Source organism: Phymastichus coffea, unplaced genomic scaffold (assembly GCF_024137745.1).
Source record: "Phymastichus coffea isolate CEN01 unplaced genomic scaffold, Cenicafe_Pcof_1.1 PCOF00047, whole genome shotgun sequence".
In the NCBI taxonomy this organism is placed as follows: domain Eukaryota; kingdom Metazoa; phylum Arthropoda; class Insecta; order Hymenoptera; family Eulophidae; genus Phymastichus; species Phymastichus coffea.
Genome location: NW_026706858.1, coordinates 1294621 through 1310123, shown reverse-complemented (window position 1 = coordinate 1310123; position 15503 = coordinate 1294621). Strand labels below are relative to the sequence as shown.

The 15503-nt window shown below is 41.9% G+C and overlaps 1 protein-coding gene across 7 annotated transcripts in view; it reads right to left on the bottom strand.

Moving 5' to 3' along the window:
- Positions 1–92: 92 nt before the first annotated feature.
- The window catches only part of LOC131664988 (uncharacterized), a 64596-nt gene continuing 49185 nt past the window's right edge, over positions 93–15503 (bottom strand). For 3 of the 7 annotated variants that reach the window (XM_058936537.1, XM_058936533.1, XM_058936535.1), the window contains 11 exons: positions 10832–10934; positions 10478–10650; positions 7918–8416; positions 6750–7525; positions 6507–6678; positions 6204–6443; positions 5980–6135; positions 4995–5149; positions 4813–4910; positions 4056–4577; positions 93–3977 (listed from right to left, as the gene is read on the bottom strand). In XM_058936537.1, coding sequence (XP_058792520.1) covers positions 3825–3977; positions 4056–4577; positions 4813–4910; positions 4995–5149; positions 5980–6135; positions 6204–6443; positions 6507–6678; positions 6750–7525; positions 7918–8416; positions 10478–10650; positions 10832–10934 — 3047 coding nt within the window. In that variant the 3' untranslated portion in view covers positions 93–3824. Of the gene's footprint in view, positions 3978–4042; positions 4578–4812; positions 4911–4994; positions 5150–5979; positions 6136–6203; positions 6444–6506; positions 6679–6749; positions 7526–7917; positions 8417–10477; positions 10651–10831; positions 10935–15503 lie in introns of all 7 variants that reach the window. The other 4 variants (XM_058936538.1, XM_058936539.1, XM_058936536.1 and 1 more) reach the window with 3 other exon arrangements.

The following is a 15503-nucleotide window of genomic DNA, read 5'->3' as shown; positions in this document are numbered from 1 at the left end:
TCTTGAGTATTGAATCAAACTTAAAATCATGGAAATAAATTTAAATCAAACTAAAAACTAGTGATTAATATTTTTTGTCATATGTATATAGATATATATTTTTTCATATTCAACAGTAACATCACAGTAGCTTCATATACAATAAAATCATTTGTCATTTATTTGTTCATTCGCAGCATGTTTGAGTTCATTTGTTTTTTTTTCCGTTAATAACCACGCAAGAGTAGCGTTAGCACGACGAGTGCCGAGATCTCGATCTCGTGCATGCCGTGATAGAAGTACAAGGAATTTTTTTTTTCATACCTTAGCTCAATTTAACAATATTGAAAATGAGTATCAATAATAAACGCTTATGACAAATATATTTATATCATGACGATAACGTAAGGGAAGAATTTAATTAAAAGTACGTATGGAAATTTCATATTACAAGATGAACATGTATTTGTATAAAATGCGTGAAGACGGTTAACGCAATTTTTGACCAGCATGCTTGGAATTCTGTGGAAAACATGTATTATTGATTAAATTTATCAATCGTTTATTTACAAAAGCAGTATTTCAGTTGTCAGTAAGAGTATGAAGGCATGAAATGTTTATTTTTCGAAGTAAAAGATACGATAGTTCATTTACAACGACTTTGCAAGATAAATTGGATTCTTACGTAATTAATCATATACACTTGTAAACTCACACGATTTTCTCTTGTTGAAACACGTACAAGAATAATTCTCAAAATTGCATACGACATAACGCACACGCAGATGCGATCCAGCGTTCTCATTTTGCTAAATCATGCGATCATTTCTTTTATTTCAAACAATTAATGTCGCTAGTCCTCGCATGATGTTGTGGATTTGCAACAACAACGATGTAACAACATTAACAACGATGATTTGAGAGACGACGCAGCTGTTTATATGTTGAGAGTTCACAGTGAAGATTTTAACAACTATTACGTAATCGGTTATGCGATTTTTCAGTAGTATGTACAACGGTTTGTCAATTTGTAAGTTTTTTTCTAATAAAATGTTTAAAATACTTATTGATATGACTTGGCGTAATGACAAGTTAGTAATACATTAATCTCAGAAAAGTAAAGCCCAGGAAAAATGGTTTTATTTGTTTTAAGTGACGAATGCGTCAATAAATAAATTATCGTCAATAAATAAATATGCATAATTCACGCGTATAAATGTTAATTTTTTAACTTATATGTACTGTTTTGCGTGATTTGTATGTTTAAAATGTTAGTTAATATGATGAATGTGCGTATTATTCGCGAGACATATCAGTTCCTGTTGTTGAACATTTCGATTAATTTTGTTTGATCAATATCAAAAGAGAAACAATGAAAATTTTGACAAAAAGGCTTGTTCAACAATTACATAGATACGTAATTTTCATCAAATTTTTCATAAAAACTTTGTCATTGGTGAGCTCTCAACACTCGTCTTAGCCCACTACGTGGTTCGAAAGTTCGGTCTATGCACGATATGTTTATGCATATTTAATATATCGCGGTGCACGAATTTTTTTTCCTTATATTAATATATATGTTGTCTTTCGCTTTATTTTTTCCCTACTTCTCTTCATCAGTTTAAGTTTTGTAATGTATGTTTTATGTATATCTTTAGCATAGGACATGTACAGTTGAACAGTAGATGACAACAGCTGGACAAACCAACATTATTTATTTACAGAGGAGATCTTTGGAAACGGAATCGCTTCTATTTCCACAGCTTAATTAGTTTCTATATTTTAATTGTTATCATCTCGATTCGCAATGCCTGCATTGCATGTTATTCATATTGTAGGAATCCGCTGAATCAGCGCAATTTAATCAAATAACTGCATATCATTACGTCCATATCCGATAAATCAATAAATTCTAACTAATCAGTGTCAACTAATGTGGTAACATGAACGATAAGAAATATATGTTTTGTTCGTGTAAAAAATATTCACATTTTAGCTAGGAAATCTAAAAAGTCGATATAAATTTGCTGTCTAATGTTGTATAAAAATGTCGAAGACAATTAGAAATCATTCAGTAGCATTGTCCAGCTGTTGGCCCGAACAGTTAAGACACTTAACAGCTTTGGCGAACGCCCATTGAGGAATTTCTTGAAATTCTACACTTCATTTTTTTTCAATAATTACATTATTTTGTTTGTTTCACTCGCGAAGCCTGCTTCACAAAACAGCTGAGGATCGAGATACACGGGATAGTTTGGTTTTCTGCTTATTTGTTCTCCTTGACGTCTCAATCGTAAAGTAGACAAAGGCTACAATCTTCGATACTTTGCAGTGAGTCTAAGTGCTTTTTGTCCATACAATGTCGACAGTGATAAAACGGAGTGCGTGGCTTTGTAAAAAATATCGTATCTTTGCTCAAAGTTCTATAAAGATTACAATGTTTTTGTCGACTTTTATTTTGAGAAGGAACCCGGCCAATAGAACATTTATCATTCGTCGAGTGAAGTCACGCCTCTACACTTATACTTTCATTGTACTTCGAGACATATGTGTTTATAGTTTTATATCATACTTGAACTCAATTTATTTATCCAAGGCATTACAGGGAGCGATACAGGTTGAATTTGATTGCAACACAAAAAGTAAATTTGTACAAACGTTCTATTCGCCGAGTTTCCCGATATGTTTATTTGTCAAAATACATCACGCGAGTGGATTAATATTTAACCACTCGACAATACGTTTAATATCGTGGATCCAACGCGCCGAAGTTTTAACGACAACACTCCATCGTAACTTTTAGGGAGATCACACGTTGTGATATTAATGTTCTGAATACATCTGAATCTCAATCAGCCGACATTATTCAGCATCGCTTATTTCCACTCAAACTATTACACAATTACTTGTAGCATTTTTTGTTCATTTCATTTAGAATCTGCGACTTAGAGTATTGAAGATATAAAATCTACGATAAAAAAACAGAACAGACTTCAAATTTTGTTTTTTTTCTCCTTCATTCAACATTCAACATGGATTCTTTCAATTCTAATTAGCATAATAATACCATTATTACCAATATTTTATGACTAGTATTATATTCAATATATTTATAAGCTATTCATGTATTAATGCCTTTGTCTCTCGCAATATCGTACTTTGCTTTATTGTGAGCTTTTTCTTTTGTTTATCGCACAGATTGTCATGTTCGGTCGTATTTATCGAGTACTGGCGTTCGCTTGATTACAACGGAATATTTATTCACAAAACCGATCCTAACTACGAGTCACTTACTAAAATTGGATGGTGAAATCATTCAATTTTGAGAAAAACAACGCGTCACTGTTAGAAAAAGCTATGAGCACACCAGTACTTCATAGCAGATCAAATTCCAAATACATACATCTATACTTAACTTTTTGCTGCTGACCTTAAATCTAAAAATTTAATAAGTTACACTACAAGTTAAGCCAAGCGCCTGACTAAAGTACTACTATGGAGTACTAAAAAGAGCGCTTGTCCTAGTCTGTAGTCGCGAGTCGCACATTTTAACCTGACGCCTATTGGATTGTGCATTTCTTTCTGCGTCTAAATATATATATGTTCTCTTAATTTATATTTGTTTATGCATGTTCTATTTATATTCAGACTTGTCGGCGACTTCCAAGTTTTATACTAGCTTCGGAAATTCATACATATTGTTTAGTTAGCCTAGCAGAAAATATTTTTGACAAGCTTTCGAATAATTTATTGAGTTTCTGCGAGCGACACAGTTATAGGATGTGGTATTTGTTATGTCGTTCTCGTGCCAAGCCAATGGAGATACTTCGTAGTAGAATCTACGCTTACAAACGGCCATCGAAGCTCTCTTGATGTTTTACTCTGTTGTGGTAGGCCTCAAGATAGTTATCAACGTTCCTGTAAATGCCCGAGTTGGCTTGGAACATCAGAGTTTCCAGAATTTTTTCATTTTTGATCGATTTGGAGGGTAGCACAATCTGCAAGCAACAGTTTCGTTCTGAATCATTAGGATCCCAAAAAAAATCTGAAAGTCAAACTCAACTGTCCGATCGAACCTTGATGAGCTCCTGCGGCGTGATCCTATAGAGCTTGAGATCCCTGCTGAGCCTGTCCATGATGTTCTTGAACTCAGCGTTGGCGTCGACCGCGGATGTCATGGTCTTGGTCCTGTTGGTGGCCCAGTTAATCATCGCTTCGAACTTCTTGATCTCCACGACCTCGAGACTACGACCCATGATCATCTGTACCATGGACTCGCTGAGCGTGAGGAAGTCCGGGCTTTGAAAGAGTTGAAAAGCTCGGGTCTCCACGAAGGCGAGAATCATGTTGACGAGCTCCGAGGCCGAGGTGTAACGCCAGTAGTAGTTCTCCAGGGCGCACAGCATCACGCCCACGATCTCGATGCGCAGGAACTGCTTGGCGTGATGGAAGCACGCCTGCAGCAATTCCGGGAGGTCGTAGTGCTCGGCCGCGCAGATCAGCCCGGGGATGTTGCTGCAGGTCAGCGGACACGAGCCCGTGTGCAGGTAGTCCAGAAGGATGCGGAACGTGTCCGGGTCGAATTCTATTATATCGAACTGCAACACAAGCAATTCAACGCGTGCCAGTTGCTCGCGGATTCGCGGATGAACATTGGATCGGCGCTCGAAAGTAGGTCAAACGGAACCGGTCTACTCGCGATCGAGCTTTAAAGCCAACAGCCGCAGCCGCGTATAGATGAGCGCGTCGCGCGTCAGCCGCGGGCCGACTGAATATTGCAGCTGATCCCGACAAGTCGATTAGAAATAGAAACCTCGAACGCCAATTATTTACCTCGGTCTGAGCTAATTTGGTGCGGTCGACCTTTTGCGCGTCGGCGCACACGCTGAGTCTCGGCACCGCTAACTTGTCCCGGTCCTTCATCTCCTTATCTGTATAGGACAGAGCAAAAAGCACTACGCAGGTTGCCCACAAATATACGTGAATAATACATATGTATGCACGCTTGTACGTACTGCTGCAGTCTTGGGAGCTCGCCCAGCGCTTGCGATCGTCGCTGGACAATGTATTGCTGCTGTGCTTGCGCATGCTGCGACCCCAGCTGGCGGTGATGGTGCCGAGGCGCGAGAAAGCTCGCTTAACCATCGGCGACGAGGGCACGCTTTTAGGCCTAGACACATCAGAACCAGTATCTCACAGAAACCGCTGGACGGCACATTAGGGATTTCGGAGCCAAACAGAAAATCACGCATGCTCGCTTCTTTCTTTAATTTGTATCTGTTGCCTCTGTTGCTTTTCAACAATAACAATTTCACTATTTGTCGATATATTTACAGCGAATACACGTCGCCTCAATCTCGGACGATGCGATCGTTATCGACGAAAGAAAGTGTATACGTACGATATTTTAAAAAAAAATGTGCCAACTCCAATATATGATTGAGATAATAAAAAAAATATATAAAAAAAAACAGAAAGTTGAACAAAAAATTTGTACCAGAGAAACCACTGATCTATGAACAATATCAAGATTCATCAAAAGAGGTATAAAAATTTCATAATGCACATGCTGAATTTTCGAAAATTCAGTGCAAAATTTAGAATAAAAGGAAAATGGAACAACACCAATAAACTTGTAAAACAGAGTTGGAAATACTTGGTGATCGATCTAAAAATATGAAAAAATACAACGTACGAATACAAATTTTTGAAAGAGTAGCATGCGGTGCGGTGAGGATATATAGGAGACATGGATGTGCCGTATATAAAAAGTAACATTGAACAGATATATGTAATTATAAATATATATATATATATATATATATATATATATATATATATATATATGTATGTATATAAAAATTTGAAGGTGAGCGTCAATCTCACCTTTGGGAAGAATACCATGAATAGAAATGGCATTTCTTTATTATTCTTATAAGCTAGCGTTGTATCGTTGAATAACAACGAGTGAGTAGAAAATTCGATAAATGCTTCACTCACCTAGGACTCTCGACGTCCGGCACCTGCAGAAAATTGGAGCTCTTGGGTTTTTGCGGGCTGAGCAGCGTGGGCGCCGGCCTCGACAGCAGTTCCGCCACTGGCACCTGCGGACTTCCGAATCCGGCTTGAATTCCGTAAAGCATCTCTTGAAACACCCTGCGCAAGGGAAGAAGGTGAGTCTAGCCATAGTCGATTGCCGTTGAGCGCGGACAGCGAAGACATACCGGCTTCTAACGCCTAATATGGCACGCACGCCAATAAATCGAACTTTTTGTTTTTGTTGACCAGGTACCAAGAACGATACGTCGAAGAGGTTCGCGTTGAGGGCTAAATTTTCAGGACTATTCAAAAATACGCGGGTAAAGTCCTTGGCGAGCTGGTCGTAGTCTTCGAACTGGTCTCTCACCGAGTCCAGTAGAGGCGAGGACGGCCTCATGTGACCGATTGGCCTCCAAGAGCCTCGCCTGTAAAACGACACCGATCAGTCAATTCGTCAAGCGTATCGTTTTCGCCAAATAACAACGCACCGATAAGGTTTAGGTATTTGTCCAGTCTCAGCGTGATTCTGTAAATTAGCTACGATGTCTTCCAACATTTGGCTCCTGGTCCTCTCCTGCATTCGAGCGAACTTTGGCGCGGAGTAACTCGCTCGCTCGCCGTTCACAATTTTCGTAATTATCCACTCGCGAAACATCGGACCTTTACCGCATCGAAATTATTCGGTTAATTTGATCCGATTTACCGTATTTAGTTTGTCTTACTCTTCTTACCTTTCTCAAAAACACTTTGTTCCCAGAGATAGGGTTTGTAGGCGCCGACCTCGTCCTTCGTGACGACCGAGACCTCGTAACGCGTGATTTTCCTCTTAATTCGCGGGCTCACGCGCACCACGATAAACGTGTGCAGAAAGTGCGATTTTATGCAGGCCGGGCTGAAGGACGTGTTGTCAGCCTCAAGAAACACCACACAGACGATGTCGTTGCCTATGTGCCTCTTCCGTTGCAGCTGTGAAAGAGAGAGAGAGGGAGAGAGAGAGAGAGTAACCTCGTTCGTTTCATTGCGCCCTGCCAATTTTTTTTGTTTTTTTTCTTTCTCGCGCACCATCGCGCGCAGTTTTACGAACAAACAGAGAAAGCGGACAAAGATTACCTTCTGAGCGTCGTGCTTTTCGTATGGCAGTAGGGTTGACACGTGAAACATAATTTCGATGCCGCGCCAGTTGGTGTAGACGGAGTAGAGGCCGGTGAGGTCGTGCACGGTGTCGAGGCCGCCTTTATACTTGTCGAAGTTCTTGAGGCGCACGGTGTCGCCCATGACCGAGAGGAATTCTTGAAAGGCTACCGAGTTTTCATTGTTGTCGAGGATCGCCTCCTCCGAGTACTGTCCCTCCTGTACGTAAATCACGCCGACCTTCAGCTCCGACTTGATGAACACTTGGTCAAGTTTCAGCAGCTCCTCCGGCGTGTCCGGCAGCTGGCCCAGCGTCAGAGGTGGATTTATGTTCACCTCCTTGCCTAAACTTCTCACAACTTCCTCACGGTTGTACCTTATCCAATTAACAACAACAACAAGCGCTTTCAATTCCTCGTTTGCTGCATACATCTGGCCATGCGCTTATTCGTCTCAATTAACGTGCGCCCTGGAATGCGCTTAGCCGAACATACTTCAAATCAATTTAGAATTTCACGGTAACGAGCTTTGTTTATTTGTCTTCGTTCATTATGTGGTCATCGGCAACGATAAGCAGAGAAAAAAGAAAAAAAAAGAAGCGCTCCGCAAATGTAGGATGTAAGTGAAAGAAGCAGCTTCGCGTTGTTTGTTTTACTGAAAAAACTCAGCCGATAATTTTTCTAGCCCAGTAAAAAAATGGGTTAACAGTGGGGAGGCTTGTCAAAAAAGCACGTTAAAACTTGAAAAAAAAGAGGAAAGGAAGCTCACCTATCGGCGAACACACAACTGGCTGGTATGAGTCCGTGCACCGTGTAGCTGATGGCTCGGACGAGTATGCGAAACTGATCCCTTCCGTTCAGCGACTCCTGCTTGATGCTGAGAATGACCGGGCCGAGATCCTCGTCGTTCGTGAAGTAATTCCAATGCTCGGTGCCGTAGAAGTACTTTTCGTAGGTCTCTTGCTCGACGGACGTGAGCTCGAAAGCTTGATGCTTCTCCCACTGCTCCTCGATGGCAGACTTCTTTCTCGGCGCCTCGTCGCTATCCACCTCATTTTCCTCGACCAGACAGTCGTTACGGTTACTAGTGAGCCTGATCGACGACGACTGCTCGTCCTGATCGCGTTCCTGTGGCTCGCCGTCCGTGCCGTCGCGGTCGCTCTCGCTCTCATCGTAAATCGTGTCGGTGTTCATCTGTTGGCGCGAACACTCGATCCAGTAGCCCGGCGTTGCTATTAGATTGTGCGGGTACTCTGTGCAAAATTCATCTGGAAAGCAAATATCCTTATTTTTTCCAGCGTGAATTTTAGACTTGAGTTTAACTGTTTTCAAATGGATGAGAAATGTTGTAAGACGCAATATGGATCGCTATGATATTCGTACAAGGCCTTATTTAAATATAAATCTACTATTTACAATATAGTTTAATTAAAAAAATCGATGGAAACATGGCATTCTTCGGGAATCGAAAAATTTTTTATAATTATCCACAGAAAGAAACATTCAATTTGATATTTTCAATAAAAAAAATTAAATTTTGTCAACTTGAAAAGACTCCTAAATTATTGTTCGTATCATATTATCCTTTTGTTATCAATTTCAATAATAGATATCTATTATTTAACATCAAGGTTGGCTACTTATTGGAAACGTTAGCTTGGTTTTATTTCAGTCTCAAAGGAATTACTTCATTTTCACCGTCGAGTGGAGCAACGAAGAAAATAATTTATACAAAGAGCTGAAAAAAAGAACAACTATGTTTCCAAGTCGAAGCACTTTTAATGATTTGATTAAACGTTGCTTTCACATTTCCAAATTCGAATATGATGACATAGTTTAGTAAAAATAACGCAGCAGAGTTTTCATTCCGATGAATTTCTTTCTCATAACAGCACTGCTTTCCGCGACAAAATAAAAATGAACAAGAAAATACGGAAAATACGACGGTAGTATCTAGTTTTATTGAACCAATCTCATTATTTGTTGCAGGAAAAAGTCCAGAGCTACCAAAGTAATTTCACTAAGTTATTCTTCTGGCATTAGACAAAAGGAAAGAAAATCAATTAGCATTTTTATAAAGGGAATTCCGACAGAAAGTAAATTACCGTGCGAAGAATAACAAACAAGTTTTAAGTGCATCTGAAAGCGCTGTGACTGTAGGAGACTATGCAAAACCACGATATACGGAACAAAAGCCTTATCTCGCGATAAAATCAGTTGCAGTCGAAGAAGAATCCACGCAAAAGCAACGTTCTGGGGAGTAAATATTTCAGCCTATATACAAAAATAACACCAAGGAAAAAGCGCCTGCCACTCGGTTTGCCGAATAACATTAACTGGCAAGCATACGAGCGCAAAGCGAAAGCGAGTATAGGCGGAGAATTGGCGTGGGTGGTCGAGGTGGTGCCGCAGTCGAATCACTGTAAGGTAGAACACCAAGCTAATTGTCGATGAGGGCTTGGTATTCGAACTTAGAGTGTTCCGCCAAACGGCTCGTTCTTCTTTCGCGTACCGCTGCCGCCGTCGTCGTCGTCGTCGTCGAGCTGCCGCCTGAGATTTGTAAATGAAGTCTGCCAGACTTGCTCGCTTTGCTCGTGGGAAGAACTCGCGAGGAAAATCGATGACTGACGAACCACCTGTAGCTCATCGCGCTCTGCTACCTTTCTCTTTGCCCCTCTTCTTTTCAGTTCTACTTCTTATTAGATTTCTACTTGAATGCCGATGTCAATGTAATTATATGCTGCTTTCTAACTTTTAAGATGGCTTTTTATGAAAGGTCTTGTTAGTAATGTAATACTCGTACGAGCATTACATTACTAACAAGACCTTGCTTAAAAAGAATTTTCTTGTTATTAAAGTTTATTGAAAATATTATGAGAGAGTTTTTTTTCCGTCGAGTAAGGGCCGTAGATTTAAAGTCGAATTCAGCAGGCGGCTGACCAAAAACGAGTTATTCTACTTGGATATAGAAATAGTCTCGTAGAGAGATCACCGCTCTTTCATTTTATGAAAATTCAGAAAGGATCGGAATATTATTCAAATCTTCATGTCCTCAATTTTTTCTGTCTGTCTGTCTGTCTGTCTGTCCCTCTCTCTCTTTCACGAGAAAATTGAGAGCGGGAAAAATAAGTGGGAGGTCGGTCTCCTTAAAGCCGAATGATAAACAATAAGAGCGATGAAAACAATCAAAAGGTGCCAGTTTTAATTGCGTTATTACAGTTGCTTTTAGTTTTCATTTGAACAATTTGCGAGGCTCGGCCGTGTCATTATCATTAACGAGCGCGAGCGGGCGGAATTGAATCGTAGCACACGAGAGAGGATTAACGTACCTGTGCAAGCCTGCGGTGGAAGCGGGAATATCAAAGTGGTCGACGACTTTCTTCGGGCAACTGCGCAGCCTAAACTTTGTGGCTTAAAGCTGCGCAACTGTTGCATAAAGTCCGAACACTCCATCAGCGCCACGTCGGCAAAGTGCAGGTCGCAAAGTATTTGATTTTTGAACCTGCGTAAGCAAGCGAGAAAGACGAATGAGATGGCGCAGTCTTGAGTTTTTTTTTCAGGAATCAAGCTATGATCCACTGGAGAGCGGTCGCGCGGGTGATATAAGAAATTTGGCCACGAAAGTGAGCGGCAGAGCGAGCGAGCGAGCAGATGTGCGAGTGTACGTATGTGTGCTTATGTACCTGCGTGCCCGCTTTTGATTGGGTCCCGTGAGGTTGAGGCCGCAGCTGTTACATTTTAGGCACTCCTCGTGGTAGTGGTTGTTGTCGTAAAGCGGCGATGGATCTGCAAGCACACACATTCCAAGTCCAGCGTGTAAGGCATGCACATGTCGCGTCTCGATGACAATGACACGAATACGATAATATTTCTGCGCGTAGTGCGGCCTACGAGGCCGAGCTTCGTCATCGCTGCCATCGTTATACCAGTTGATTTTCCACCGATTTGGCACTCGTGCCACAACAAAATACAATGGATTACGTGATCGCTACCGCCTCTTCATTCAGTAGGATGCGCAATTAGAACAGCTACCTGGGGAAATGACTGCATTCTCATTTGCCTCGCTAAGTCATTTATTACGCTTCTAATTGCTGCTCAAGTGCGTGTTCGTATAAATATCTAATCGGCAAACAAACACTTCTTCGAAATGCGTTACTTATTCTTTATTTTCATTTTTTCGTGTTAGCGTGTATTCTGGGAAGTTCATGGGGCTTTCGATAGATTGCATAACAAACGTGTCTTTATTCTACGAAAATGGATTGGTCGGTATAATGAAGTCCCATGTGGCGTATAACTAGAGCTAGACGTCGAAACCGAGCCGCTCTCGTATCGAGAAAGACAGAGCGAAGGAAAAAAAAATTGGATCGCATCAATTTTTTACTGCAATAGAGATGGGGAGCAAGAGCGACGAAATATATATGAAATTTAACTTCCCGAGCGCGGTTGTCGATCAATAATATATTCAGCGCACGTTCTTCTCGTTCATAATAAATGGGAACAAATAAAGAGTGAGAGTGAAGCAAGAAGAGAGAAAGAGAGAGAGAGAGAGAGAGGGAGAGAGAGAGAGAGAGAGAGAGAGAGACGAGCATCGATTTCCAATGACTATATCTCCCGTGTAAATATACGGACGTGTGACGATGATGTATGGGCTCAAGCTTAGACTCGATCCACTTTGATTGCGGTTTTCGGCCCAACTGCGCGAAAACGAAGGATATAAAGGAGCTAGAGGAGCAACTTAGTTATAAGCAGTCTCACGTGACGATAAACTATTTTTATCCGCGTCACCCTTGTAAACAGAGCGACGATTTTAGTGAATGTTTCGGTGTCGCGTGATGCGGATCTCGACGATAATTGAACTGTCATGGAACGGCAAGGGTGAGATACTTTTATCGCGCTTCCAAAACTGTTGTCCACCGCAGCCACAAGGTAAATAGACGTAGATCGCCGATCGCGTGCACGAGAGTAAACAAGTTGACTAATTCATGAGTATAGGCTGTGCGAGAAGACGACTCCACCGAGGGTGTGGCTCTCCCTTTCTCTCCTTCTCGCTCTCACGCTCGCATTCTTGCGCGTACAGCAAGAATTTTGATATGAGTTCCGACACGACGTTCTAACCGAAGAGAGAGAGAGAGAGAGGGCGACGAATATCATTATTATGGAATTTATCGCGTCGATTCGTTTACGGGCGCTCCATTGCAAGAATGAGGAATTTTCGTGATTATACGCGGAGATGTTATAGGTCATTGCGCGCCCGCCTCTCTACATGAAGCATTATTTTATGAGTGGCAGTTTTCTGCAAGCGACGGCTATTTACCACGGTGAACGACAACGCAGTGTTATTTCTTCGTTTTACATGGAGAAATCGATAGGCACGCGGCGCCTTCGCGCGAACTGCTATCTCAATTATCGCTGGCGAGCGCGCGCCTTTGAATTATAAAAAAAAGAGAGGAGGAATGATACGTGTCGCGCAACGTCAGTGTATACTGTCGAGCGAGCTTCCATAATCAATATTGATGACAAAAGTCCAAGAAGGTAGAGCTCGCAAGAAAAGTTTTTCCATTAACTGATTATATCGGTCCGGCGATAACGGATAATCCTCTATATATACATATACATACCAATTTCCCTCTCGCGCTTTCACTCTCTTGCTTCGTCCCATTTATTACTTATCTTCATGTGGGCCATACGAAACAAAGGTAAAAAATAGTATTAGTGCTTGCCGAAGAGACACGTACAAACATGCGCGTAGGACGGCAAGGGTCAGGTAAAAAATTTACCTCGGAGAGATTACGAAAATTTCGTGCGGGCTCGCGCCCCGATGTTTTATCGCCTTCTATTTAGCAAGTCTAATCTTTCAAGTGAGGCTTTTCGCTATTTTTTTGTTTATTTCGCTGCTGCCGAGTCTCCCCGAAAAAAGAACACGAGAGAGAAAAGAAGGAAGGCACTCGATAATAGAGCATTGTGTTTATTCGAGCCATGCAGGCGCGGCAGACCGTTTGACTCGCAAATTTTTTTCAGCTTAATTGAAAAAAGCACTCGCGCAGTAGAATGTGTTGCCGACAAACGAAGCGAAAAGCGTAATTCACAAGCGGGAAGAAAAGGAGTGACAGAGAGAGAGAGAGAGAGAGAGAGAGAGAGAGAGAGAGAGAGAGAGAGAGAGAGAGAGAGAGAGAGAGAGAGAGAGAGAGAGAGAGAGAGAGAGAGAGAGAGAGAGAGAGAGAGAGAGAGAGAGAGAGAGAGAGAGTAAAAGAGAAGGCAGTGCACATTAAAGCCGCGAGGTGTGCTTGGTTCCTAAAAGGATTCGAGTTCAAGGCGCGAATCAATTTCCATGGCTGATAACGACCATGCAGATTCCATTTGTAACTCAATCGCGTGCGCCGCAGCTCAAACTTTTAAGTTTTCACTTTTTATGCATAACGGCGCTCGGCACTCGACGATAACTCAATAGCTCGAGCGAGAAGGATCGCTCTTTTTTTTTTTTTTTTTCTCTGTTTTTATTTTCGGAGCGAAAAGTTACCCAGTGCAAGCTGATCCAAGGCTACGAGAATTTCACCCAGTTGATCAAGCGTAACCTCCATAAACTATTTAGATTTGTCGAGTGCCAGCTCAGGTAAGCTTGAAAGCCAGATCATTCGATTTTCAGTGGAGCAAATCAGAGTTCGGTCAGACTGGCCAACTTTCCACTTGAGTGTTCGCGTGAAGCTCTTTCTAGTTTTGTTTTCTTTCCGTCTTTGCCCATCGATATGCAAACACAGCAACAGAATTATTTTTTCCTCGCGTGAAGCACGTCAATAAGAAGTCCGTCAATTCCGAGCAAATAAGCAACTTTACGACCCTCGTGAATTTCTGAGGCGGAAAAAAAGAAAGCTAGCATATCCTTGAGAGTTTCGGTCCGTCAACAGGCGAAAGGGGAAAAGAATTTGTTATTCGATTAAAATCGTATTAGCCGTATGGGAGGTATTAAGCAGGGATTGGATCGCTAATTCGATTGATTCGGCAATTGAATTTGGCATTGAGAGTTCGCGCACGCAACCTATTCCTCGTTCGCCTCCACTGCCGTATCCATAAGTGTCTTAGCTCTCTTGCTCGCGCGCGCCACTCGGGCAGCGAGATTCTATTTTTCACTCGGTTCTTTTCACATCGTTGGAAAATCAATGGTGCTCTATGCCCTGGCTATTGACCCTTACATTCGTGGAAGCTTGATTGCGCGCGTGTGATTGACGGTCGGCTATTATATGGGCGCGTTTGTCCGCCGTCGAGATTCGTCCGTACATGGCTCGTTTTCCTTTATAATACAAACAAATGGCCGGCCATCAATTCTTCCGTATGCGAGCAAGCGAGCCAGAGTTCCGGAAGTTCATCAGGAACGACCAGACGATTGTTTGAAAATTGCCGGGGAACATATCGAGCGGCCTTAATGGGCCGAAGATTCGGGGTTATGCAGTGCGAGTAATCACGTCACTTGCAATCGGCCTCCATGGCACAACGAGTGTGTCCTCGACACACTCGCTCTGCCAGTCCCGATTTCCATTACACTTCATCAGTCGCCATACGAAAAAGAAATAAAATGCAAACAAATGGTCTTTTTTTTCCTTGTCCCTCGCCCTCCCATAGGCAAAAGCTTTTGTAACAAGTGCAGTCGAGTGCCGCGTTGCTTCGTTATATAAAACCGATCACCAAAGCAATCGATAGCCGGCGAGTGTGTATACGACAGTGTAAATACGGTGTAGAGTTGATTCATGTCTCGCATCGCAGCTCCCGGGACCAATGGGAATCCGATGGACGGTACGCTAATTCGTCAGCGACGACCGAGAGTAGTGAAAGCGCTCGCGCGCTAGCGTCAGCAGCAGAAGCAACGGAAAGGATCTGTACATCAGTGAAATGATAAATGAGCATGGCCACGCGATCAGATTATCAATGTAAAGAGACAAGCGAAGCGACGTTTTTCCTACGATTAATCGTCACCTCGACGGTACTTTGAGTCGCGTTAGCTGTGACGATTTATTGATTTCGAAGTATGGAAGAAATTAAAAGGGAAGATTTTCCTCTTTTTCTAACTCTCTCCCATTCGGCTCGACCGAAGAGAAATAATTGCGTGCATTTTATTAGCAGGTAGAATGAATGGTTTTCAAGGACTGTGGAATCCTCATTAGTTTCTCGTAGTGAATAACGCGTTTCGGGTAGGAGAAGCGAAGAAAAACACGCTGCTGGTTAATTTACCAGAAGAGAAATCTTCAAACATATAACATTCCGATCTTATTGTGGCTCGTCTAGCTTCATTAGCATGAGTATTTTCGGGATCCAGATTTCAATTGAATGCTATCCGATGCAGAGACTAACGTAATGAAGAAAGCG